The sequence below is a fragment of the Dromaius novaehollandiae genome, chromosome 11 (genome assembly GCF_036370855.1).
Source record: "Dromaius novaehollandiae isolate bDroNov1 chromosome 11, bDroNov1.hap1, whole genome shotgun sequence".
Lineage (NCBI taxonomy): Eukaryota > Metazoa > Chordata > Aves > Casuariiformes > Dromaiidae > Dromaius > Dromaius novaehollandiae.
The window spans coordinates 14,351,296-14,378,237 of NC_088108.1; the positions used below are offsets into that span (position 1 = coordinate 14,351,296).

Consider the following 26,942-nt stretch of genomic DNA (forward strand, 5'->3'; position numbering starts at 1 on the left):
GGTCTGTTCTTGTGAATAAAGAGCAATAGCGCGAAGCAAAACTTCCTGATTCTATCCGTTGCTCTGCCACAGGTTTTTCTGTGTCAACTTAAACAAGCTGCCCCCCTCGGTATTCCCTAGGTGTAAAACAGAGTAGTAGTAGTCCCTCAGCCCACAGGTAGCAGGGAAGACCTGTTAGTCAATGTTTGTACAGTGCAGAAGCCTTGCTGCTATCTGTCACACAGAGCCAGTAATGCTACCTGAGAACAAATTATATTCGTGCATAATCAAAATCACATCCCGCTCAGCCCTGATTCCAGAATCCTTTCTGGCTGGTGATGATGTCCAGAGCAGAGAGAGCACAGCTTGATTTCCAGAGCCCAGGCTGAGCTGGCAGAGCTGGCAGGTAGAAATATCTTGTTTTGACTGGTAAACTGAGCAAATTTGACATGGAAACCACTGAGGGAGAATAAATATGGAACAACAAGATATAATTTTTACAGAGGCTCTTTTCCAACTATAGCTGTACTCTGAGCCATCCCAGACTTGCACTAAGAGGTCCTGAGGTCTGGGGAGGGAAATTCAAGCCACGCCAGACTGGGCTGAGGCTTACCCCTGTCACAAGCACAGACGTCTGTAAGTGCACAATTACTTAACAGCACTATTCCACCAGGATTGCAAAGAGGAAAACAGGAAAGGGGGAGAAGAAAAGATCAGAGAAGAAAAAGAGTTTCTAACTCTGACGCAGAACCAAGAATAAATGCCGAAAACAGAAGAATAGCCTGCTGGAACTGCATGTGAAGTGTTTTCCAAACCATCCTGAAATTCGTATCCTGCTCAAAGCAAACAGCAATGCTCCTACTGACTAGTAATAAGGGATGACTGAAAAGAGCTCAGTTGTCTTCCATTTAATGGGAACAGGAGAAATCACTGGATCTACAGAATACTTGTTTATTCCACAGATCTATTCCCTGCTGTAGGGCTCCACCTTCTAGCATTTCTCTTCTTTTCCCATATGTGGTGTGAGTTCCCTGAGTGGGCCTTATGCCATCATTAAGCAGATCATTTGTCTTCTCCACATTTTTAGTTATGTTCTAACAAGTGTATGATATTTCCCAAGAAATATCAAGATATAAATAAACACATAACAAACCCCATCAAAGGCTATCTGCAAGAACGGATCCTACAGTCTTCCACACTAAATACCGTCACTACCACTGAAGAACTATATTACATCAGTTCAGCCTGATACTTTAGTAGCCTTTTCTTTGAACTAGACATAGGTGAGAAAAATTAGGTGCACACACAGTCTGTGTGTTTCATTTAGAACTAAAGCTACAGCATATCACTGTGCCTTTATGTTCCATGTTCTACAGGTAAGAAAGATATTTTTCTGCCTGACTGGGATATTGGCAGTCTTAGGAAATGAACAATGCAGATATGTAAAGCTATTCTGATGAACAGATTTAGGACTATGGAAATATATTTTGACCAATCAGAAAGACTCATAGTAATAGGTTTTGCACTCTTTTTACATTTTGCTTTCAATGACAGTTCCCAGAAGACAAGTTTACTGGCAAGAATATTCACAGAAATGATGAGCGTCATGTAGATATTAATCAATAAGGAAGAACAACACCATCTGACTTTGGTGTCAGTGAGATGTGATATGTGTGAGGCACACATGTGTGATCACACATGTGAGATGTGTGATATGTGTGATAAGTGAGATGGCACACATCCTCCAGACTAGCTCTAAACAACAACCCATTTTTTATCTGTTAATTAATTAATAATTATTGGAATTATTCTACTAATCAATAACTCAAAGGTATTGTATCCAATCATAAAAAATCTGTGCCTAAGAAAAGAGGCAAAATTCATGGAATAAATGCTTTGTTAAAATTGCAATGAGGTCTTTTATTATGGAAAGAGATCTCACAGCCCTCCACTAGCTACAGTGCACTACCCGGGACTAGCTCCAACAGCACTGGAAAGTGGCTGTGTCCGGGGTGGAATGGAGTGGTATGTCAAGGCTGCAAAAACCAAGGGTGAAAAGGAAAAAGGAGAGCAACGAAATGCAATTATACTACATAGGATTTAGTGCAGACATGAGAATCAAAAAATTCTGTTACTGCAAAAGTATAGTGGCTTAATGGATGACAGCAGGACTGCATGCCCTCCATTTGATATCAAATCCAGAAAACGCTTGGTGCTACCAAGCACTGCTCTCAAGCAGGCATGCAAGTTGTTTAGACACCCACCTCCAATTTGACTCCAGGCTGTGAGTCAAGAGAACTCAGTGCTGTCTTGATCACACCACCCAAAACTCCCTCCACCACTTTATGTCAGAGCTTCCAATCTCTGAAGGAGGATAATAAAGACCTTATGGGTCCCCAGCTGAATTCACAAATACATTCAACATGCAAAGAAAACTTCCCAGGCTTTATCATACTGGAGGAAGGAACTGGTCTAATGTCCTAAAATATTATTGCACCCAAAAGCTGCATGAAAAGCAAGCTCTCAAAATGTACATCAGACGCAAGGATGCCCATTGCTGAATGGATGTTATAGAGGCAGTTCTTAATTAGACAACATCCTTGTTTGTTCCCCTTCCTTGTCCAACAGAGGATGGATTTGCTCTGAGGATGACTCAGGATTATATAGCGAAGGAGAGTATTTTCAGTGGGGTCTCTGCCTGATTTGCTGAAGAAGCTGATAGCCATGCAGTGAGTGAGGGGCAGGCCTCCAGGAAAGGGAGGAAGATAGTTGCTGAATCCTGTTCTCCAGGACTGGATGTGTCACAGGGGTTCCTATGTGGTGCTATGCAAGGCACCTTAACCTCGCAGGTTTTCATGAACTCTGCATGTCTCTCTCTTGGGGCACCAGAGCTGAGCACTCACAGCTGTGGCTGAAATCAATAGGAGCTGTGTTTTGAACATACAGTTTGCTGAATATACTGCTGCTAAATATTCTGGAAAAGAATCTGGGCACCCCACAGTGGGAGATTCTTTTGACTCCTCAGAGGGGAGCTGTGTACATGTTCAGGCTGTACTGGTGTGCTTGACAGCAGTCATAAAAATAACTAATTCTGTGTTAGCAGCAGGTCTGAATACAGAGCAGTCAAGAAGACATGAGTTCAGGCTGGTCTTTGCCTGCTCAGTCCCAGGCTTTGCATTGGACATGCGTCTCACTCCAGTCTCTCCTGGCTCAACCTGTCTTAAGTGTCTGCCATGATCTCCTCATCTAGTCCCCACTGCCATGCTCCCAGCCTGTCCCCCTTTCTAACTAGGTGAAACAAGAAAGAACAGCTCCCTAAGTAAATGGTATCTCCTGTGTGCTCTGTGAGGAAGAGGTGCTCAGGAAAAGCATGCGGACCTTGCCTCCTGATGCACACTTAAAGGGGACCAAATACAGGTCTAGGAAACAACCTCAGTTCTGACGTTTCTGAAGTCTTGAGTGTTTGACTTTACACCCTCAAAAATCCTTTTAACATTATGTATTTCCTATAAAAAGAGCAAACTGAAAAAAATAGAAATTCCATCATGTGGCAATGTGTTAACATCCACATATGTCCCAAGAAGGACTGGATCCTTTCATTTCCTGCCACTTGAGTTAACAAAGTAAGACATAACAGCAGGAGGTTGTCATCTTCCTTCTACATTAGCCCTAGAGATGATGTGACCCATGGTCTGGGGCCAGAAGTCATGTAAATAGGGGAGGAAGTGGGGGCTGCACAGCTGCAGCCAAGTCTACTGAGCAAGAACACCCATTCCTCAGCCTGCCAAATGGCAGGAGCGGGGCTACTGCCATACCTGGAAGAATATCCACATTGGCTTTGGCCCTGGGTTACACTGGCATTTGCTGACCATGGAGGAATGGTGGGGCCCAGGAATACTAGTTTTTTTCTGAAAAGGAATGCAATCCAGCTGGCCCAGCATCTTCTTCTAACCATAGTCTCCAACGTGGTCCCTTCTGTCTTTTCCTGCCAGCTTATTTCTGTCCACATCTTCTTTCTCCTCTGTGTTGGCTCTTTCTCTCACTGACTAGCTGGTGTTGCCCCTCCTCAGTGCAGGCCAGCCACAGGCTGCTCAGTCCTCCAGGCCCCAGGTCCCTCAGTGTCCCAGTCCCCTGTCCCTTGGCAGGGAAAACCCTCCCAGCTGAAGTCAGGGCACCAGGTCCATACATCCCCATTTCCTCTCCCTCCTTGGTCCAAATACAGCTCACCCTCTTCCTCCCTCTCATGGGTTTCTCACATCCTCCCACTCTCCCTCACAGTCTCTTCCACTTCTCCCCTCTTCCACTTCCTTCTGCCCTCTCTAGTGGTGTTTACATCTTCCTTTCCTCTCTCTTGTTCCACTCGAGATGCCTGCTCTGCCTTCCAGCAGGTCCGGTCTCTCCCCCATCCCCAGTGGTCTCCCCATCAAATGGCTCCTTAAACCCTAGCCTACTTCCCCAAACAGTCCCTGCCTCTCATTCCTCAATGAATTCTTCTCTTCTCTTCTTCCTGCTCTCTCTTCCCTGCCTGAGTATAGGAAAGGAAGGGTGATATTTCCCACTCTAGTACGTTTCTGTGAATTTCAGATTAATCCTGTGTCCAAGTTTGGGCATTTTCTCCTGTGGACAGTGAAGGTGAAGGACATGGCCCTGGTGGAAGGAGTGCCTTCCCACTAGTCTCAATTCCCTGCCCCAGAGCATGGGAGAGAGTTGTTTCAAGGCTTGTCAGAAGTGTAGGGAAAAATGAATCTGGCTGCTCTGAGAATTAAACAGCTTTGCCATGGAAAGGGAGGGATAGAAAGATGGAGAGCTGTGGGCAGAGCTCTGGAAAGGTGGGCTTGCAACTCCTACTGTCACTGGGGAGGCAGGTGCATAGGGCCAGAGTCTGATGACCTGGGGAGGGATGCCTCCTTCCCAAAGCAAACTGCCCAGTCCCGCAGACCCCAGCCCTTCCCTCAGCAGCACCAGCCAGTGCTGGGATGTTGCACAGGCAAAATAGATGGTGGGGCCACGATCATCTTTCCGGCTCAGCAGCTGCTGGCCCTGGGCACCTGCCTGCTTTGCATGCACCTGGGGCCAGGCCTGCTGGAAGAGCTGCCATTTTGCAGCTCTGGAACATTTTGAAAGAGGAAAAAAAATATCACGCACATGCCTCGGCTTGTTCTCAGAAACGCCTGAATCATTTTGCCTAGAATCTCCCCCCTCCCCTCAGAAAAGTCAAAGCAAGCAAACTATATGGGGGGAAAAAAAAAAAAAACAAAAAACAGCCAGAGTGGCTGATCATTACATGCAGTAGAAAACAGGCTTCTTGGGGACATTGTCAGGGAACCTTCACAATGTGCGACACTGCCAATCTTGACTATGGTAAGATGCCAAATTCTTATTCCTTATGGTACAGCACCACTATGGCGAGATCTCCTCCAGCAGTCCAGGGCTGGTCAGCCAGGGCTCGGTGCCCTGCCTCGCTCCCCCTCCGCCTCCTGCTGCATTACTGCCAGCCAACACAGCCGCCCAGCCTCCCAGCCCCACCGGTTTCGGAGCCCTGAACTACTGACAATGTTTCACTGCAACACTTTATGCATCAGCAATCATTTATTTTTACAATTCTGACTTTCAAATGATGCGGTTACACAGGGAATGGCTGAGGATTTCATCCCATGTCCATCGAATTCTCTGTGGCCCTTGCTGCCACCTGAAGAAGAAATGCTGGGGAACTAGCAGGGAACAACTGGGATCCGGGGTGAGGTGCACATGTGAGAGAGGAGAGAGGGGCTGAGGATGGGAGGGGCAGGGGAGAGAAAGCAGGGAGGCCTAGATATTGCAGCTAAGGAGGGATTTGGCTCTCAAAGGAGAGGGGTGACACTGGGCGAGGGTGATGCGAGAGCTCGGAATCCAGGTCTCTACTGCAGAGAAAATGAGGAGCAGAGCACAGGCTCATTTTTGTCTCTTTGAGGAGCCAAGACCCCCTAAGCTCTAATTCTCTTTAGGGAAGTTTGAGTCAAAAATGAAGCGGGGGAGACTGCTGGACCCACAGACATTGAAACAAGGATTTATTGTGTAATCACAAAGGCTCATTCCCTTTTCACCAGGCATTTACAGACACTGTACACATCACCCCAGGAAGAAACACGTAGGAATCCTGCACTCTCTTGGTGGGTTGGGGAAAAGGAGCAGAGAATGCCCTCAACCTGCTTTCAGCTAACAAGATCTGTAAAAGATGCTAGGAAACCATACAGAATCCCCCTTCCATCCACTGCTGGGAAGCAGAGACTTCGGCCTGAAACTCTTGCAAAGTTTTGGGCTGGAAATTTTGCACCAACAGAGAGCAGCTGAGTCACTGAGCTCAAGTGGGATCCTCCTGCTATTCCTTCATTGCCTTCTCTACCCTAAGGCAATACAGTCTTCATTTGCTTTTTCTTTTTTCTTTTTTTTCCCCCCTTCTATGGAACTAATGCTTCTGAAAGTGAGAGGCTAAGAGCACTTGCAATAACCAGGGTGGTGCTCTGAAAGCTCCCTCTCTCCCATACCCCTGGTTCTGCAATGCTTCTCAGATCTGATCTGCAGCATTCCCTGCTAATCCAGTCCTAAACTGTGGACATCCTGCTTTCTGTACTGTGGCCTGGCTTGCAACACACCGCTTGCAACACACCTGCCCAAAGGAGGCATCAGTTCCCGCACTGTCCGTTTCCCTGGCCAGGGCCAGCAGGATCCCACACACCTGCCTTTGATCACCCTCTGAGACATGCTGCCCTGCTCCCCCAGAGCTGAGAGTGCTCCCCAACACGCCCTGCTGGAAAACCTTGCATCTCACTGTTGACGTTCTTGCGGTACCAGGACAGAGATCTCCCTCTTCAACAGACCAACAGCACTGGCCAAATCTTCCCTCTACACTGCAGATCCCTCCTTCAGGCCTATTCCAGATCCTCCCTCATAGTCCTGACCAAAGCCCTTATACCTACTCTGCAATAACCCTCTGCCTTTTCAGCTTCAGGCCATCACTTTGCTCAGCCCATGAAGATTGGGCTTCACATCCCTCCCTGTCCCACAGCACCCTCATGCACTGCTCAACACCCTGCTACTTTTGCACACTCCTCTAGAGCTTGGGGGCAGAGGCTGGGAGGGAAGAAGGGGCAGTCTGAGGCTGCCCGGGCTGGAGGGGTTTATCACCTGCACCTCAAATGATGAACGTGGTGAGCCCAAAGCATCCCCTTCACTGCCATCCCCTTGCTCCTGACCCCCCTTGGGCTGCCTCGGCTGAGCCAGGATGGCTTTCTGGAGGAGCTGGTCCCAGAATTTTCAAGCACCCTTGCATGGCTCCAACTTTGCCCCTTTCTCCCTTGTGTCCCCCTGTTTCAGCTCAGTCCCAGGTGACCATGTCACATTCATTGCCACAGCACCACCCCTGAGAGCTGACCTGTTCATCGGCCTAATGGGTTTCCAAGGGGATGGGGAAGAGGGGAGGAGAGTAAGTGGCTGACGCTTCTCAGCCGCTCAGCTTGGCCCAGACCTAACGAGGCATCTCAAAATTAAAAAGTGAACTGCAATCCCCAGCAGGCCTGTCCTCCTTTTGGCATTAGTCGGAGTTCTCTTTCTTTCTCAAAAAAGAGGACTGGGGATCTGCGAGTTGCATTTGGGGCTGTGGAAGCACCACATCCTGGGGGCTGTGGGGGTGCTGGCATGGGGCAGGCCCTTGTCTGAGGGCAGCAGTGTATGAGCCTTCACTGTCCCTGGAAATCATTTATTCTCCAGGGAGAGGATGGAAGCATCACCACTTTGAGGCCAGTGGGCTGATTCCTGCTCCCCCTGCCTACCCATTTCCTGCAGATCCTAGACTGGCATTGCAGGTGGGCTGGGACCAGAGCGGGGCTGTGAGCAAGGGACAGATCAAGGGAGAGGTGTGGGAGTGAAGGAGAGGAACTAGCTTCATAATGTGGGAAGACAGAGGAATTTCAGCTGAAAGAGAGCTGGTGAGAGAGCAGGAAGGTATGTGGTAGCTCCACAACCTTGGGCTGGGAAGGGTAGAGGAGGATGGATAAATGTGTGGGGATTGGAGAGAAGCACATGCTAGCAGAAACAGATCTACACCTGGGCAGCCTGGGCCCTGCTGTGATGTGGGAGCACAGGCTCCCTTAAAAGGCCACGGGGTGCAGGGGCAGCTCTGTCTCACCATGGCAAGGAGCACAAATGGTACCTGGGAACATGCTCTGCCAGTGCCTCTACACCCAGAGGTCCACAGCTGCCTCCCACTCTGCAGGCAGAAAACCGTGGGTGCGTGGAGGGTGCATCCCGGGGGGCGGAGGAGGCAGTCTGCTCCGCAGTGCTGAGCACACACAGGGAACAGCACAGGGAACAGCAAGTGCCCCCAGGCACAGGGCAGCGGGATAAGATGGGAAGAAGGAAATAATAGTGCTGGGGTCGAAAAAGATGGGGAAAGCAAGCAGAGAACGGAAAGAGAACAGAGAAGGGAGGAAGGGATGACAGCCTGGTTTATTACTTTTGTTGGTTGCATTTCTCAGATGACAATCTTTCTGGTAGGGACAGGAGGGTCCTCCCCTGCCCTGTGCCTCTGTGTGCCCAGTGCCAGCTGCACTGTGCTGCCTCCCCCAGTGCCCTCGTCCTTGAGCTGCTGAGGCCTCTGGCTTGTGGAGTTGCTCCCTGGAGCAGAATAGAGAGAGCAGCTCAGCCTTGATCACAGACAAATTGAGACCTCATGAGTGGTGGTCACTTTCTTCCACTCCCGTCCACCCTCTGTGGGCACTTACCTATCCAGCTGCACCCCTGGCTCACTGCTGGGCCAGCCCCTGCCTGACCCTCTGCTGTTTCTCCAGGCGATATGACTCCAAGTAGGACCTGCATCTCTCCAGGATGCTGCTCCTGCAGTTCTCAGCCTACCCTAATAAGCACTTTGGTCCCTACATCTTCCTGAGGCTACAGCAAATGGGTGAAGAGTGAATGCCTTCACCAGCAATGATAGCTTAGGCCTGTCTTGCCCAGCTTTGATGGCAACAAGTGGATCCAGATGGCGGAAGAACTGGACTGCTGTGGAGGGGAGAAAGGATGAGGAGGCTGCAGGGCAGAGGTTTTAAAGAGAGAAGGGATGGATGAGAGACAGGAAAGCAAGCCCCAGAGAGGAAGGGCAGGCAGCCAGAGAATGTTTGCTTTGGTGAGGAAGAGCCAGCACAGGAAGGTGCATAGCCCCCCAAAAGTGCTGTAGCAAAGGCGCACCAGATCTGCTATTTAATTTAGCAGGCTCAGTGCAGCCTTGGGGGGCTCTTGGGGCAGGGGGAGAGGGCAGCAGAAGGACAAGCTGCTGTCACAGCCAAGTGTGGAACACAATGTGTTCCACATCCAGCTATCGCCACTCTGGAGCAAGGCACTGCACTTGGGGAGGACCCAGAAGAAGGAAGACCAGCAAGTTCAGAGCCAGCCTGGCCACCACCATGGGAGGGCTGCCTGGAGGCAGGGCTGAAGGGCAGGTACCACTGCCTTTCTCTGGGAGAACAACCCAGCCCACTGGGCTCCCGTGACTAAGGTTTGGTACTGCTCTCTCTGCTTCCCACACTTGCCTGAGAGGTTAGTTTTGCACCCAGAAAGCTTCTGAGGCTTTGCCCAAAGTGTGACTTCTCCAGCTGAACACACCACTTGTGGGGGTGCAAAACCTCACCTTCTCCATGGCATCATTGCAGATGAACTAGAAGCCACAAGGAGTTAGAGGAGCTCCTGGAGTGATCCCACAGGATTTATCCTAGCAATGGATTTGGTCCAAGATCTCAGAGAACTGGTGAGCTCTGGGGACAGTAGTAATGCAAGGAAACTTCCACCTGTTTTCCTTAATGCTAAAGATTTCCAGCTTTCAGACCCCCTTCTCAGCACATCCTTCTCTTATCTGTAAATGCTGCAGGGGCAATTTTGTCCAGAGAAGCTTATCCTCCAGGGCAGAGGGCCAGACATACTGCAGGGCAGCCAGCGCTGTTGTCTAGGGTGTCCCTGCATAGCGAGCACCAAAGGCACCCATCACTGGTGCTGTCAGCAGGGACTTTGCACTTATGAGCAGAGGGAAGGACAAGAACGGATGAAAGGCAACAGCGAGATGCATGCAGAAAAGAGGGTTACTGTTGTCTTTCTCTCTCTCTGCTTGAGTGAGGAAAATGCTGTTTGTACTTGGGGAATTCAAAGTAAATTGAAATAAAATGCGATGTTTTCCCCAGAAACATCCATCTTACAGTCAGGATTTCAGTGCCTGCCTAGCCCAACTCCTGCACCGCACAGGGCTGGCAGCGTCAGGCAGCAATGCCTGCACCAAGCCCTGACAGCCTTGCCCAGGCTGAAAGAAAGGGTGCTTTAGGTCCTGGTGGGCAGGCTGGATGCCCATGGGGGATGTGTGCCCAGCATCAGAGTACGCAGGCTGTGAGCCAGGACCCCTGTGCCTGCAGGCAGCTGAACCCCAGTTCCACAGCTCCCCACTGCATCACCCTTCACCCCTCCGCTTTGTGCCTGTGCGGAGCCAGATCACCTACTGCTTTACTGTATCATAATCATCTCAATAGCTTACAAGATGGTTTTCTTGCAGTTTTTTATGTCATCTCTGCAGTTCTCCCCCTCATAAAATGTGACTGCACCAATTTCTGTGATTGGTGCTGGTCAGCTAATAGGGACATTTGGTGTTTGCCGGACAGACCCTTTAAATCAAATCCAGCTGTATTCCACATTCAAAGCAGAGAAGGGAGAAGGGGGGCTCATTGCTACCCGTTTCCTTGCTGAGCGTTACAAGCCTCCTAAAAGCAGTATCCCACTGCACTGAAGTGAATTCCCAAATGCACCAGCGTGCACTACGGAGGGATTCCATCAGAGGGGCAAGCATCTCCCGCAGCCAGCAGCTCTCCTCCAGGGCCACTTTGTGCTGCCCTCCTGAAAGCCCCTGCTCCACCATGGGGAAGAGGGAGATGTGGAGGGCTGTGGGGATGGTGTGCATGGGGAGAGAGGGCTGTCTCTACTGGAGGATAAGGGAACAGGGAGTGGATGGGGGCAGGTTTGTGTGAAATGCAGGGAAGCCTGAGCTTAATGTACAGGGGAGATGGTTTCTTTTATGGCGTCACAGAAAACTGGAATATACAGGGGTGACTTCCAAACCTGACAAAAGCAGTGGGGATATTCCCCCTCCCCTGGCTTCAAGAGCTCAGATCAGGCCCTTCATAAAAAAAATTCTTCTCTTGCACCACCACTGACTTGGCCCTGGCATATGTCCCTCTTGAGACCACAGGCATGAATCTGCTTCCCAGCAGTTGTTTGGAGAAGAACATTTCAATATGGTTCCTGTTCTCCTGCAGCCTGAAGATCCTCCAAGTCCACACTCCTCCTTGTGAGGAGGAAATAGCATTGCCCAGGAAAGACCAAAAATAGCCAAGCTCGGCAGGCTGAAGCCAGAAGTACTCCAACCCTCCGCTCACCATGTGGTCAGCTGTGGGCTTTCCACAGTCTGCTTCTCCAACAAATACACCCAACAGTACTCTTGAGTGAGATAGGTTACCCAAGAATTATTTCTGCACATACTAGCATCTTCTACCGAATAGCAGCAAGATCACCAGCTTCGCAATTAATATTTCATCCCATATGGTTAGTGAGCGGTGCGTCCTGGCAGTAAGAAGGGCTCTCCACCACAGCCCACTAAATGCAGTGGAGACAGACTGACCAACAGCCATGCCAGCAGCCACCCTGACCCTCTGGAGGGAAAACAGCAAAAGAATATGCCATTAGGAGCAGCAGAAGTGGTGGAGGGGTGACCTGCTGTCCATGATGGAGGAAGTCTGGAGCAGAGAAAACCAGTGTGTCTCTGTCCCAAGGAAATGTCCCTAGACACTTCCTGCCATGGGGAACACCCCAGTTACTGTCTGCAGAAACTGCAAATTTGGGATAGGGTTTGGGTTTCTTTTTTTCATGTTCCTCGTCTTCAGTGAGTCTCAGCAAAGTTGAGCCTGGACCAAGGCAGTTTTTCTGACTGATTGATGCATTACAGAGCTCAGTGTTAGTGTGGGACCAAGGAGCTGATGACGTGCTTTATGGGACCACAGAGCAAGGAAAGGAGCAGACAGAGCAGGGTGGGAGAGGAGGGGATAAGAGAGGGAGGAGAGCAAGTGGTGGGAGAGGAAGAGAGAAACTAGGAGGCAAAGAAAGAAAAGTGGGGAAGACGGAAAGAGGGAGAGGAAGGCTGACAAACAGCAGGGTTTCGGGAGACATAAGTGTGCAAAAGGGAGAGTTTCACAGGCTGGTGCATGTTATGACCAGCCAAACCAGCCTCACTGCCATGCAGCAGCAGCCCCCGTACTCTGCTCCCCACTCTTCAGCTACGCCAGGCCCCAGCGCCGGGGCAGCACGCGACCAGGGATCGCCATACCTCCAAAGTCAGGCCTGAGGCGGACGTCATAGCCCTTCAGCAATTTGTCCACAATCTCTTTCACCACAGAAATATTCCCAGTGGATGGGCTGAAACACAAAAGAAGAGAGTCCTCGTCACGCCGCGGGCCCCAGGGCAGGGTCCCGCTCAGCAGCCAGCTGTCTGCCGCGGCACCACCTGCACGGCCCCGCGCCTGGCATGCACGGTGCACGGGCACCGCAGCTGCAGCCAGAGCCTCCCCTCTCCTCACGTGTATCTGCCTGCTGTGGTGCAGCTCTCGGCCCCTGACCGCATGCGCTTTGCACAAGGACCACGGGGCTGCCCCGAACTGCCCGGGTACCCACAGTCCTGGGTGATGGCACAGGCCTCCCAACAGGTGTTTTGGCTCCTCTTCCTGCACTTTAGCCCTGCCGGGGCTCCCCAAAGTCCCAGGCCATCCCGCCAGGCTGGTGCGTACCCCTGCGTGGCCCTGGTCACCACATGGATCTGTCCGTGGCCACCGACCTGCTGTGCCAGGGCTTCTTGCTGCGCCCTGCCCGCAGGTGGGGGTACACACACACACACACACACACACACACACTCACACACACGCATGCATGCATGCACGCACAAAATTGGCATTTCTGTGCATGGGGATGCTGCAATCTCTCTTTGGCAAGGCTCACTCCCCTTCCCCACCACGCTGGGTACTTTCTCCTCGTCTTGCACAAGACAAACGCAGACTCGTCATGCAGTGAGTTCCCCAAAACACAGCTCTCCCTCCACGACACATGTACCCTACACTGTCACGCATCCCAATGCAACCTCTATTTCTTTTCAGTGCACCCAGATATTTCTTCATATTATTGAAGTAAAGGTAAACACCAACACTCCTTTTCCTACAACAACAATGTACAGCCAATCTTTGGCATGTAAAAAAATTTTCTATCACTCAGCATCACTGTGGCTTCTTAGCAACACAAACCAAGAGAGAGCGACAGGCAGAAGGAGAGTCCATCTTTGGCTCCGTATGCCGGGGCAATGGGCTGCTCTGTCCCCTGCCCTCTGCCTGCCACCGGGAGGGGGGTGGTTGTCCTCACTAATGCTCTTTCAGTGTCTCCAGCCATTTCAGCCGAAGGGGAGCTCCCTCTGAAAGCAGCCCAGGAATCAAAGCAAATTTAAGGGAGGAAAACCAGAAAGCAGAGGATGCTAAAAATATTGAACCTACTCAATGCTGCAGGGTTTATAGGTTTTCTCACCTTAAAATCCATCCTCTGTGTCACCCTCTGTCCCCTGTTTTCCATGAGAACAGATCCCAGGCCAGTGGCAAACACTGCTCTTTGCAGTCCCCCACCAAAACAGCATGTCTCCCTGTCAGCACTGCTTCCACATCAGTCCCGGTCAGGCTGGAAGGCTGCACCACCGCACTACCTCTGCCCGGCGTCTCGCCGGACGTGGGGGTTTGCACTGACATCTCCGTACAGGTACACACACGCACACACACACATCTACATGCTCCCCTGGCTGCCTGGTGGATGCACAGACTCCCCACATGTGAACGCAGGTTTGCAGGCACATGAATGCTCTGGAGCTCAAGGGTACGGTGCATGCGACACGTGCACAAACATGTTTGTGCATGCGTGCGACCAGATCCAGCTCCACATGGAAGTGGAGGTGCGGAGCCTGCTCAGTCTGCAGACAGGGTGTGGATGCTACCTATGCAGGTGCGCAGAGACGGATCTTTGTGCGTGCCTAACACTGGGTTCCCAGGGCCCAGCCCCTCCATGCAGGTGTGCGGTGGGGGAATCTGGGCCCGCTGGGAAGTCAAGGTGCGCATTCAGGCTCTGCATGCCCGGGCTGGGTATGTGCACAGATTTTTCAGCTGAACAGCTGATAGTGAACGTGAGGCAGCACACTTCGCAGGGCCCAGCTCTGGTGCAGGGACAAACTGTCCAGCACCTATGCCAGTGGGGCGGGGGGGCATTGTGTCTGAGCAGAGATCCTGTGTGTGTACCCTGCAGAGGTACAGCTCTTCGTCGCATTGTTTCAGTCACTGTAAAAGCAAGGCCACAGAGGTGTGCACGGGTTAACATTTTCACAAAACTGTGCCTGTGCTTGCAAAGTCCTCTTGCACCTGTGGATTTCTAGGCAGGTATGTGAGTTTTTGGACTGTGCTTGTGCATATAGGTTCACTGTGGATTGATAGCATGCACCAGCATTTGTTCATCTCTAGATATTTACTCCTGGATACACAGATTTCCATATACCCATATGCATAGGATAGACACAGTATGTATGTCTTAAGGGGATTTAGTCACTTTTATTTACCTTACACAAGCCATAAGCTGAGGAAGTGGCATTATCCCCTTCCTATAGGCAAGGAAACGGAAGCAGAGAGAGCAAACTGTGCCAGAGGCCCTGCAGGCAGGGGCAGAGCAGAATGAGGGATCAGGGGTCCCTTCCTTCTCATCAGCTACAAGTCAGCCCAGAGAGGCCATAAACTGTCATCACAATTAAGGGCAAAGTCTCTTCTCTCTTGGTGCTCCCTTTGATATGTAAGGCCATCTCCCTCCCAGTGAACAGCCAAGTCGTGTATTTGCCCAGCTGTGGGCAAGCAGCTGCATGTAAGCGCTATTGCCAGCAAATGTGGGTCTGCATCCACTCAGGGAGCATGTACATCCAGCCTGTGAACTGAATTTTTGAATATTGTGTCCCTGACTCTGTGTGGGCGTGCATGTGCTTTACATATACACGTACCCTTGCAGCCAAACATCTACATACATGCATAGCATGCTGCTGGCCGGGATGTGTGGGAGTAGAGGAAGGCATGTGCGCATGGGAGGAGTGCGTTCTGTCTGCGAGGTGTGCGGAGATGTACATGTGGCTATAGCTGAACCTCAGTCCTGCACATGAGCAGATATAAATGCACACACAAGGACATGTCTGAGCAAATGCTATTGATGTGGACTCTGCTCTTTACACATTTGGTCAAACACTGCCTCTAAGCATGTCTCTGTATGCGTCTCTGTATACAGTGAACCACACAGGAATGGTATAGATAAGGTGGGCACGAAGCTGCGCATGTGCGTGTTTATAACTATGGGAACATAAATCTTTGTATCTAGAGCTCTGCAAGCTGGAGCAGGGACCTGCATGTGTGTGTTGGGAGCGCACAGCTCAGTGTGCGTGGCTGAGCAAGGAGATGCCAGAGATACCTCCCCAGCAGACTTCTTGCACTCCGTGAGCACGCAGCTATAAAAGCACCTGCCCACACGTGTGAGAGCGGCGCGTGAGGGGGAGTATGCAGCGCTGCGCCTGGGTGCAAAGGCAGTGGGTGAATGCCTGTGTCAGAGCAAACAGGTGTGCTCTGTACACCTTGTCCAGCCTGGACCTGCGCCTGCACCCCTGGTCGCTCGGATCCCTCTGAGCGTTCAAGGCATATCCCAGGAATAGCTGCATTTGGGTATGCAGTGCATCAGCACAAACATTTGGATGCACGCAGAAGCAGGTGAACCATGCTGTGCCCTGAAAGTCTGCTGTGCTACACATGCGTGTGCACCCAAACGGGCACGGATGAATGCACATATGCAGCGATGCATTTGATTGACCGCACACACAGATGATTATTTTGCACACCATAAAGCTGCATGTAGGCACAGATGTAGGCATTGCCTCCCGCACACCGCAGAGCCAGGGCTTTGGCGACAGGCACAGCATGCTTGGATGCGAGTGTGGCTGCATGTGCACTGTGTGTGCAGGCACAGGCATGGCCAAGGCAGCCCTGTGCCCGGGTGTGTACGCACACAGCCTGGTGCCATGCAGTCCGGCAGCTCCTATGGACACCATGTTCCCCAGCAAAACGCTTCATTTTGCCATCCCCCCCCGAGTCGCGTATGACGGGGGAGGCGGGGGGGGATGTGCTGCAAGTGGGCTGAGGTGGGCTCCGTCTGCAGGGAGCTTGCTCCATGCTCCACATCTCATGTATGAGCATCCCTCCTCCTCCTAAAATGACACAGACTGGGAAATAACAACAGCAGGCAGCAGGGAAAGCAATTTGGGGAAAGAACCCCCTCCCCTTTCGCACACACAGATTGATGAAGAAAACCCCAAACAAAACAAACAAACCCTGTACCAGCCCCCTGCCCTGCAGCCTGGGATCGCAATCCTTACCTTTGCGCACAGCAGGCGAGACAAAGCGCTGCTAAAGCAGAGACAATTCCACTCAATCTGTCTGCCTGAAATGTCCACATTTCCACAAAGACGAAGGATGAAAAAAAATCTTTGGAGGGAGGGGAAAGAAGGATGGATCTTCTGAAATCCCCCTCCAAAAAAAGGGGGGGAGGGAAAAAAGAAACCAACCCCCCCCCGTTAATGATTTCCTAAAGAAAAGGAATAATGAAAAAAACCTAAAAAATGTGGGGGAAAAATATCCCCCCCCCCCTTCAGTGCCAGTCAAAGAATTCGTTTCTTCTTCCTTTCAGCATCCTCTCAACAAGAGACATCCTCTGGCAATGGAGAAAATCCCAAGAGAAAGAAAAATAAAATGCCCCAAAATGGGCTCAGCAAAATGTGAAATCGAATCTCACAGGTATACAGAAGAAGGAGAAGAAAAAAAAAAAAAGGAAAAAGAAAAAAAGAACTCGGTGTCCCCTGAGCACTCCACTTGGATTATTTTTCCTCCTGCTCTTTTGCCATCCGGTTCTGCAGATGTTGCATGGCTCCTGCTACCCACCTTCAGAGAAGGGGAGGAGGAGAAAGAGAGTGTGTGAGTGTGTGCGTGTGTGAGTGTGTGTGTGTGAGGGGGGAGGTGTGAGTTATCTAGCAATGTGATTTTATTCTGGATTTTACCTACCCTTGCCTGCTCTCCCCTCCCTCTTTATTTTTCAAGGGGGAAGGGGGAGCAATGCGATCCCACCACGCTGTGTTATTTTATTTTATGGAATTCTGACGCTTGTCACTTGGATGGTTTGGGGATTTTCTCAAAGGTTTAAAAAAAGGAAAAACAAGTGCAGCCCAGTAAATATATAAATACCTACATGCATGTTTAGAAAATAAATAAATTCCCGTCTGCAGAAAGCAGCCCTCAAAGGGAGAACTGTATGTCTCCCTAATGCTGTTGCCGCAGCTCCTGTGGAGTTTTGCTGCTCATTGCAAAGTCACAAGAGGAGGGGAGGAGAGAGGGAGTTTGTGGACAGGGAGGGGGACTCTCCGGGCAAATTGGGATCCTGACGTCATGGCTGACAACATTAACCCCTGCTGGCTTGCAGAGGGAACTTTTTTTTTTTTTTTTCCAGAGCGGTGGGAGCAGGAGATCAGATAGGAAAGGCGGTGGTGCTGGCAAGCAGGGGGATGCACCTGGGCAAGAGCAACTCAGCTGCAAGAGCTGCTAGGTGCTGCGGCTGTCTGAAATAGTGTGATGAGCAAAGTCTGAGATTTTCAGCCAGAGTGAGCTAAAAAACAGGGTGATTTACTCAGCGTCCCTGCATGCCACAAGGCAGAGTGGCCTGGCAGCATCCTTGCGGGGAGCTCAGGAAGATTTCCTAAAGCCTCCAGTGGGGCTGGGGCAAACCCTGCACTTCCCAGGCCAGAGAAGCCCAGCTCAGCTTTCCCCAGAGGATGCTGTGCTAGGGCACAATAAAATTGGAGGGAAAGGGGTCTAAACTTGCAGAAATGCTGTTGGGGATCAGCCGGAGTTTGTGGCTTTGCCCACTGAAACGATAAAAGCGTCAAGCATATCTTCCCAGTGACAATCTCCTGTATCAGCTACTGAGCGTTATCTTAAAAAAATAAGATAATTGAGGAGCTCTGGATCAGGCATGCAGTAATGTACTTCCATGGAGGACTTTTTCCTGGGAAAAAGAAGAGGTCCGGGCAGTGCTTTGAATGCAGGGCTGCAGTCGTGGCCTGAGGAGGAAGTGCCCGAGCCCTTGTGCCGGGAGAGTCCCAGCTCCTGCCTCCTCCGTGGGTGCCTGGCAGCTCCTTGCGGAAACCTCCGGCTGGGTAAGTCCCTTCCTCCCTCCTCTCTGAGGGGCTCTCGTACACCTGGGCATGCTGTCAAGGCCTCGGTGGCTGCGTGGGCAGAGCAGATGCCGCATGGCAGCTGGGCTGGGAGAGGCCCCAGACACCCCCGGCTCCCCTCAAAGAGGCCCAGGATAAGGCACGGAGGTGCTGCGGGGTGGCTGCCGTGCGGCAGTGTCATCCAGCCCTTCCTGCTGGGAAACTTGCTCCCACCTCCCCAGTCCCTGCCGAGCAACTCTGCAGCGGCAGCGCCGGGACCCCTCGAGCGTTCGCATCCCTCCAGCTGCAAACCCCTGCAACCGCTGCCCCACGGCACCTGGGACGTGCCCCAGCAGCGAGGATCGAGCAGGTGGGAGCAGGGTGACCCACGGACAGACAGGGCAGGCAGGGGGAGAGGCTCGGACTTCTCCTCTTCGGTCGCTGGTTCGAATCCCCTTGGCCCAGGAGAGGCAGAAACGGACGGCACTCCGCGGGCGCAAGCAGGATGAGCTCGGTGACAGGGACAGACCAGGTCTGCAGAGGGAGCAGTGGCTGCTGCAGGGCATGGGATGGCCCAGCTCCCCCTCTCCGGGATGGCCTGGGCACTGAGCCCTGCCAGCCACGAGCTGCACAACCCGGCCTGCGCCGGGCAGACCCTGCCAGGCTGGGCTGGAGCAGGAGATGGGTGCAGGGGGTTGCCCTGGGCTTGGCCGTAAAGCCGCGGGCTCAGCGCAGTGAGTGGGGAGTTGGGAGACTGCAGGTGCAGGCAAGGGGGGGAGCAAGGACTTGGGGGGAGCAAGGCTTTGATTCAGACCTTTCTCAATTTCTCCCTCGCTCAGGGGGCTCAGAGCAGTGATCTCCCTCTGGGTTTCCTCTTGGGCCAAAGCACACAAGTGGCACTTCGCACATGCCAGCAAATGCGTCTGCGGATAAGGGGTCATGTGCCGGGAAGATCCGTGGGCTGGGATGCAGCGCGCTGCCCGTGGGCTCCCACGTGGACCGCTTGCTGCGGTCTGCTGGGCTGCAGTCGGACACAGGGGCTCAACCATGGTGTCCAGCTATGGCTGGTGCTGCTTCATCTCATCCCAGCTCAGAGCAGCCCCGCGTGTCTGCTGAGGCTGTTGGTGCCAGGCTGGGCACCCTCAGATGTGCCATAGCCTTAACGTCCCCCCCATCCTGGGCAAGAGATGCCTTTTCAATGCCCCTAGCAGCTGGTGGCACCACGGTGTGCATGGCCTGGGGCTTACCTTTGCTGACGGATGTGGGGAGAAGGGCTGCAGCCACAGGATTTCCCTGGGTGCCTGTTGCAGAGCAGGTACCGACACAGCGGATCTGAGCTGTGCTTGGTCAGGCTCTGCCTCCTGGCCTGGAAAGTGCTGTTTCCACATGGCAGTTTGTCTCCTGCATGGCTGCTCTACACTGCTCCGGGGTCACTGGCACTGTGGTGCAGGGCACAGTCAGCCCTAGAGCAGATTTGCAGGGACCCTGCATCATCTCCCCACATGCTCATGTACCAATGTACCACTGGGGAGCCCTGAAATCGCGTTAGCTCCCTGCCCTCGCGGGCAGGCCGTTGCACAGGTACGGGACTTATCTCCTGCACTGCTACTACCCGGGCACAGTCTCCTGGCAGCAGTTTAGTTTTGAAATGGCTGTTCTGAATTAAGCTGCCAGGTACCAGAGGGCAGCTCCTGGGGAGAGGTGAGAAGTGTTTGCCTCTGCCATGGCTCTGCGCTGTGGAGGCTCCACGTAGCTCCTCCTGGGCCATCCCGCTCCTCCCTTTTCTGGCCTGTTAGCACTGCTCTCTCCCAACAGTTGTGATTGCATGTTACTGGCTAAAAAGGTAAGTGGAAAGAAAATGTCAGAGGCATACATGAAGAGGAAAAATTATGCTCACAAAGGGTGACATTTGTGCTTGCAAGTTCATCTAGTCAGGAGCAGAAACCATGTCACATGAATTATCTGACCACTCAGCCACAACATGAAACTTTGGAAAGCCAATTGCTTAGCAATGAATGCGTTCAAAGAAACCATTGTGTACTCTTGAATAATCTACCTGAAGCAACGTTCACAAATAAATGACTGCTTTGGAATTAGTCACCCATCTCTGCTGAGGCTCATTAAGGCTGATGCACATTTGGTATATGAAGATGCTAATGGATGTTTTGTTTCTTGCTCTCTGAAGATGGGGATCCTCAAGTCCCTCCCAGAATCCCAAAGGCTGGTTCTCTCTCCCCTGCTTATAGGCTGCCCTCCTGCTCAGGGGCTGCCTGCTCCCCAGTGAGAGCAGGACAGTGGGTTTTTCTGACGTGCATATTCTGAGTCCCAATACAGCCAGGCTGCTGGAGGCTGCTGGAAATGGCATGCTATGGCTGTAATCACTCTGAAGAAGCCACATGGCTGTTCATGGCTGTTTGTTATCCTCCACTATTAAATCATTCATTTTTACTCCCCTCTTACTCATTGCTCCATTGCAAGCCCAATGTCCCAGCCTCTCTTAGTATCTCATGGCCACACTTGGCTCCAAGTCACAGTCAGTGTTGTGCCAAAAGCCTAATACAGATCATGACTTCTGGTCTACAGCCACCATAGGAAGCTTAGTCTTTCCTTTCCTCCATGGTGTCCAACAGTTCAGTATTTCCTGGTGTTCACGTGAATGCTGCCTTCACCTTCGGGGTGACTGCCTGGGAGAGAGGAATCAGTGGGTCTGAGCGAGGCAGTGAACCATATTGTGTCTGCCTTTCAGGAAAAACAGGGAAAAAGAGGGAGGCTGAGCATTGCCAACAACAAGGCATGCTTTAGACCTCTTCTCCAAATACAGACGCACCCAGCAAATGGATTCTGGGTAGATATTTCAGTAGGAAGTATCCTACTTTAAGAAATACTATAATTAGAGCTAGCACTAAGGAGCATCCAAAACACAAATTGCACCAGGACTGCTTAGCTGTGAAGTGTCACCTCCAGCCCCGAGGAGGTGTCATGTTGCCCTCTTGCAGGAGGAGAGAACAAGGAGCTCTTTGCCTTGCCATCATGGTTATCATGTAAGTAGCACTTTTCTCAAGTGCCTGCATCCAAGGTGGGAAAGCTTCCCTGCCCCATCTCCCCCACCAGTAGGAGAAGACAGGGCTGGCACTTCTGTCAAGCCAAAAACTTCCAGCAGAAGATGATTGTTCTTCTGAAAAACGACAAGAGAAGAGAAAGCAGAACAAACTGGGCAATAAAACAGAAGTGTTTATGTAATAAAAGCCCTGCAGTAAGGGAGAAAATATTCAACCTCAGAGCTGGCATTCCTGTGTGGAAGGTGGAAAACTCCCTGAAATAAACAAGGTGAAAATAGAGAAGGGCAGAGGCGAAGGAAGCTTTCTCCACCTAGTGTAGCACATGGCTTCTGTCTTCCCACTCACACTGCAGCTGCATCAGGCCTGACCTCACCAAGCCAGAGACCCTTTGCAATTCCAGCTCTCAGGTTCCCTGCAGGAAAGGTTTTCCCCGAAGCCATCCCACAGGGCAAATGTTCCACCAGTGATTGTAGGACCATGTCATCACCCTCCAACAACAGCCCTGGAAGAGAAGACTGCAAGCTGTCACCCCATGTACTGTTGGGGTTGCCAGCCACTAGCAACTGGCTGGACATCTAGGACTGTCATTTCAGCAACTCTACCTGCATGCTGGGCTTGTGGTGCATGGACAGCCTGCTCCAGCTGTACCTGAAGCTGCCCCAGAAGGCTGGTTATATGGCAGGTAGGTGAGTCCAGTCTCCAGGGCAGCCTAAGGGCTGACATGCAGCTTTAGCAGAGCTGTGGTACCCAGGGAGGTCTGAAATTGTTCCTGCATGCATGCTTAGGGATGTATAGCTTAAACCCTTAATCATCTTGTGTATGCGTGTATGGCTGTACGTCCCCTGGCTACTGACTGCTGTGCGGAGATTGGGGCCAGCTCCTTGGCAGGTGTAAGTCTGCCTGGCCCTGCTGACTGCAATGACATGTCATTGACTTATCCCACTTGCAAGTCTCACCTCGGGGCTGTAAACACAAACTCCTGGTCTGTGGCAAAGGCCTGCTCAGGTTTGAACTTCACACATAAAAGGCCCTAAGTTTATTTTCTCTTTGCATTTCCACGGCTGTGGTTAGGAACAGCAGCGATGCCCTTTGGGACTGGCATTTCCGATCATATTATGACTGGCAGTGTGAAGGGCCCAAGGCAAGGACAAGGCCCTTCAGCCCCTGCAGACACTTACAAAGTGCCAGAAAATGCCTTCCTACTCATTACAGCTTATGGTAGAGATTTGTTCTGACACAGAGTGTGTCTATTGGGCCTGAGGCTCCCACAAGGCACCCCGGTTTTAAAGGGTGTAACACCTCTAACTCCCATGGCTCTTCCTTCCCTTTTACACCAGCAGGCAAGCCTCTTTTGGAGCCAGAGCTGCTGGCTTTAGTCATGGAGATCCAGGAAAAGTGCCTGAAGTGGCAGCAAAATGAATTGCAAGGGTCTAGGTAAAACAGTGTGCTCCTGAGCTCCGCACTCGGGGGTGGAAGGCTTCATCCCCTCTTTCTCTTTCCCAGGCATGCAGAGCTGTGCCCCCATCTGTCCCCACAGCAGTCCTGCTCTGAGGAGAGCAGTGACCCAGCACCACCACGCTGGAGGCCAGAGGAGACAAGCGATATGCAGTCCCTGGCCGCGCGGGCACTGTGGACAGGTAGGTGTTCTCAGAGCAGGTCTTGCATGTGCCACCTGGAGCTACCTCCTCCCAAGCTCCGCAGTGACCATCTCCCACGCTGAGGGGCTACAGCAAAAGAGATCATTCCTGCACACTGCAGGAGACCTGGGCTCAGTTCCCCCTTAAGCCTGAGGCAGCTCAAGCCCACATCTCCCACAGGCACACTGGAGTGAGTAAGTCCTTATCTGTAATTTATCCCGTGACAAAGCACAGGTGGTCTCCTCCGCAGGGCAGTGCCCCAGAGGCTGAGAGGCAGCCAGGCTCTCGTCCGTGCCATGCCTCCTCAGATGAAACCTGGAGGAGTATTTGCTCAGTAAGGGAGGTGGCAAGCTGCCCTTGCCCTGCTGAATGGGAGATGAGTACAGACATCACATGCAGAAGACAGGACTGAGCCCAGGTTAGTGCTGTGGCCCTCGGGAGTTAATAACCAGGTGGGAGGTATCTGCAGCTCACAGTAAGACATGCAGGCCCCAAAGGACAGGAGCTCAGGCACGTCTCCTACCTGGGCACTTCCTACTACCCACCTCTAAGCAGCTGCTCTGAGCGTGCCAGTTTAAGGCAATTACCTGGAACCTGCTCCAAGGTACCTGCATGCCCTTGGTTGCTGCATGGGGAGCCTGAGTGCCAGGGCTCTGCAGTCTTGTTGCAGATGCCTGACTCTGAGGTACCTACTCCTCTCTTAGCTGAAGTACTGAGCTAATGCTTCCCACCTAATCCTTCCTGACTCCACAGGGCCAGCCTAGCTAGGAGAGCCATGGTCTGTTCCTCCTTGCACCACAAAAATACTCTCCAGGTCCAACGTATTCAGTTCTTCCTCATCTGAGACAGAGGGAGCCCAGCATGGTGCTCAGGCCCGGGGTGAGCCGTTTGCTCTTTGCTTGTAGGTGAGGGTCACTGGTGTTGCACACATCAAGGTGCCCATCAGGGCTTTCTACTGTGAGCAGAGATGAAAGAACATAAAACTGCTGTAAGAGTTACCAACTCTGAATGCAGAAGGAGCAGCTCTGCTCCTTTGTTCATCATAAATTCCTGTTTTTATTTTACAGGGAGGAAATAGGGGCACATACTAGCTTAGTTACTTGCTTAAAATGCACAGACACCTGACGCCAGGTCAAATTTCAGTCCTCTAAAACTCCCGCCTACTTTTTAACTATTAGACAAACCTCTGTCTAGAAGATTAAAAACCCTGGACCTTTGTAAGGTGCAAGTCAGGATTAATCAAGACAGGGAAGAAAGTCAGGAAGAAAGAGAATTTGCTGGTTTAAACTGAGAGCCTGGAAGCTGGTTGTCCCAGGGCAGCTCTGAGGGCCCAGGTACCCAAGAAAGCACACCTGGAGTAACTCCACATTCCAAAAGCTTCTGAGACCCAAACCAGATTAACTCATGCAGTCAAAAAGGCAAAGATTAGTTTTTTGGGTCTTTTGGTCACTGGGATATTTCAGTCCACCATTAATTTCAGAGAGGTTTTTAATACGTTATTCAGGTTTGGAATGAAAAGTTGACATTTTCAGTGATCAGATGTAAAAAGTATTTCAGTAAGGGAGGAGAAGTAGGTGCCATGTCCATGGCCTGAGGAAGGTTTAGTTTCTGGTTTTGTTCTAAGCTACAGAGACGGGGCTTGGCTGGTTCTTTATGTGTTCCCAATAACCAACTAAGTGCTTCCCCACAGTGTCCTGGCTGTGTGGGATGGGGCAGCCAGTCCCTGACTTCCCCAGTTTTCTCTCATTTTTGACTGGACACCTACACTAACTGGCAGACTTTTTTTCTGTGATGGGATGAGTGTAGTTCTTCTTGAGTCTGGCTTTTAGTGTGGAAATGCAGAAGGAGACACATGAAATATGCTTTCTGAAGGCACACGCCGCTCTGGAAAAAGTGTGCTACCTCCATGAGTGTTTCTGCCTGGCCAGTGTATTTGCAGCCCATTTTCATTAGGATTTGCTGTGTGCTCCAAGTTAATTCAGCATTTTATGTGGGATAATATTCATACGTGCTTTTCCATGATGTCCAACCACTGTGGTGATTGCAAGGAGCTTTGGCTGACAGCTCTGAAACAGGTGGCCAAGAGCTGAGTGACTTTTGTGACCTGGGAAGGGTGATAATAGTGTCAAAATTTGCTCTCAGGAGTGTGATATTGCTGTCATGAAGTGCAATTTATACATCATAAGAAGGAAGACAGCAAGACACATCTTGTAGATATGACAGCCCATCAACCCGCTGACAACTAGTAAGCTCTGGACATGCCTCAACTTCTGAAGTCATTTTAGCGTTCACTCTGTAGATGTGAATGCAGAACTCTTGTGTAAGGGCCCAAAACCAAAAATTAAAGCCCGCAGACAGACAGCACCACACGGGTTGAAAGTGGGGGACCTGTTAAATGAATCCCTGGGAAAGATTCACGTTGGTGTTTCCTACTGCTCCCAAGCCTTTGGCTTCCAGCCCTGCAGAAGGGCTGTGGCCAGAGGAGGCACCTGGCTTCAGCCAAAACTTAGTGCAGGGCTTCGCAGGAGCACTGTCAGCTGCAAAACTCTTGCAGATGAGAGCGTAAGGGGGGAGATGGAAGAAAAGAGGTGTTCTGTATCAAATACACCTACCTCAGATGAGAAAAAAATCAAGATGAATTCTGTGTTAATCCCAACCCCCATTCCCTTTTACACTGTTAAGACTCTGGTGGAAACTGCCTTGGTCTGAATTGAATTATTCTAGATTTGCACGAGTTTAACTGAAAATAAATCACTGGTCCCACAGGTTGGCAGAAGTCCTGCTAGCCGTCCTTTATGACTCTCCAGTGTGGGCAGGAAGATGGCAAGTGTGGGCACTTTGGGGCTCTCCCGGAGGGAGAGGACATGGAAATCACAGCTTGTTTCATCCCCCATGCTGGCTCAACAACACTAGGAGAGTTGTTCCTGGGGGACAAAAGCCAGCAGAACAGTGGCACTGTGCCCTGCTGACCACCAGCCCAACATTGTGACCAGACGCATCCAGGTGCCTTGGGAATACGTGTCCAAATGGGGCCAAACCAGGCCCTGCAGCTCAGCAGGGTTCAGGGATTACAGGGTGCCTCATCTCTGCCTGCCTCATCACAGTCTCTCCCGACCTGTGCACCACTCTGCCAAGCCTCTGCATCAAGCCCCAAGACTTTCTACAAACCCAGATCCCTTAAAGCACGCTTTGCCGGTGACAGACCTGTCACTGTCCATCACCAGGTCTCATTTTCCCTACTCAAGCTTTGAGGATCTCCTTCCAGGGGGAGCTGCTGGGCCACAAAGTGGGGTAAACCTGAGCACGGAGGAGGTGATCAGCCAGGCTCTGGCAGCCTTGGAAGCAGAGCTTTTGCAAGAGAGTGTCTGGTGAATATAGAGGAGCCATGGCACTGAGCAGCGCTCTGGCAAAGCCAGCAGCTGCCAGCAGCCACTGGAAACCCCTCTGCCTCCCCAGCTGCCTGGTCCCTGAGCCTGCAAGGTCCCTCCCTGGAGGAGCAGTGAGGAAAACACCCTGAATATACATTTTATTTAGGAGGTTGGGAGCAAAATCCATGTGATGCTGTGTTGCCTGGCAACAGGCCGGGAGTGCTGAAATAGTGCAGGGTAACTCTTTTCCAAGGCTGCGAGTGGAGATGATCATTGCAGGATGTGATGACTGCATGCGTGTGCAGGGATCAGAGAGAAGGAGCAAGCGCAACAGCAGAGGGGGACATGTCTTGGAGCAAAGGCACAGAAACAAAAGCAAGAGAAGGGCCAAGAGGGAGGTGAAAGTCCAAGTGAGGATGGAGAAGAGGGAAGTCAGACCAAGGGAGAGGGAAGGAGCTGAGCAGGAGGTCACCTGGGCAGGTTTTGCTGCCAGGACTGTGCAATCACTCATGGCTGTCATGTCACAGCTAAAGCT

General features: G+C 51.5%; 1 protein-coding gene across 2 annotated transcripts in view; it reads right to left on the reverse strand.

Moving 5' to 3' along the window:
• Positions 1-17,472, reverse strand: part of GABRQ (gamma-aminobutyric acid type A receptor subunit theta) — an 83,361-nt gene extending 65,889 nt beyond the window's left edge. For both annotated transcript variants that reach the window (XM_026112260.2, XM_026112258.2), the window contains exons 1-2: positions 16,517-17,472; positions 12,368-12,456 (exon numbers count right to left, since the gene is read on the reverse strand). In XM_026112260.2, the coding sequence (XP_025968045.1) occupies positions 12,368-12,456; positions 16,517-16,596 (169 nt within the window). In that variant the 5' untranslated portion in view covers positions 16,597-17,472. The remainder of the gene's footprint in view (positions 1-12,367; positions 12,457-16,516) is intronic.
• Between the last annotated feature and the right edge of the window lie 9,470 nt (positions 17,473-26,942).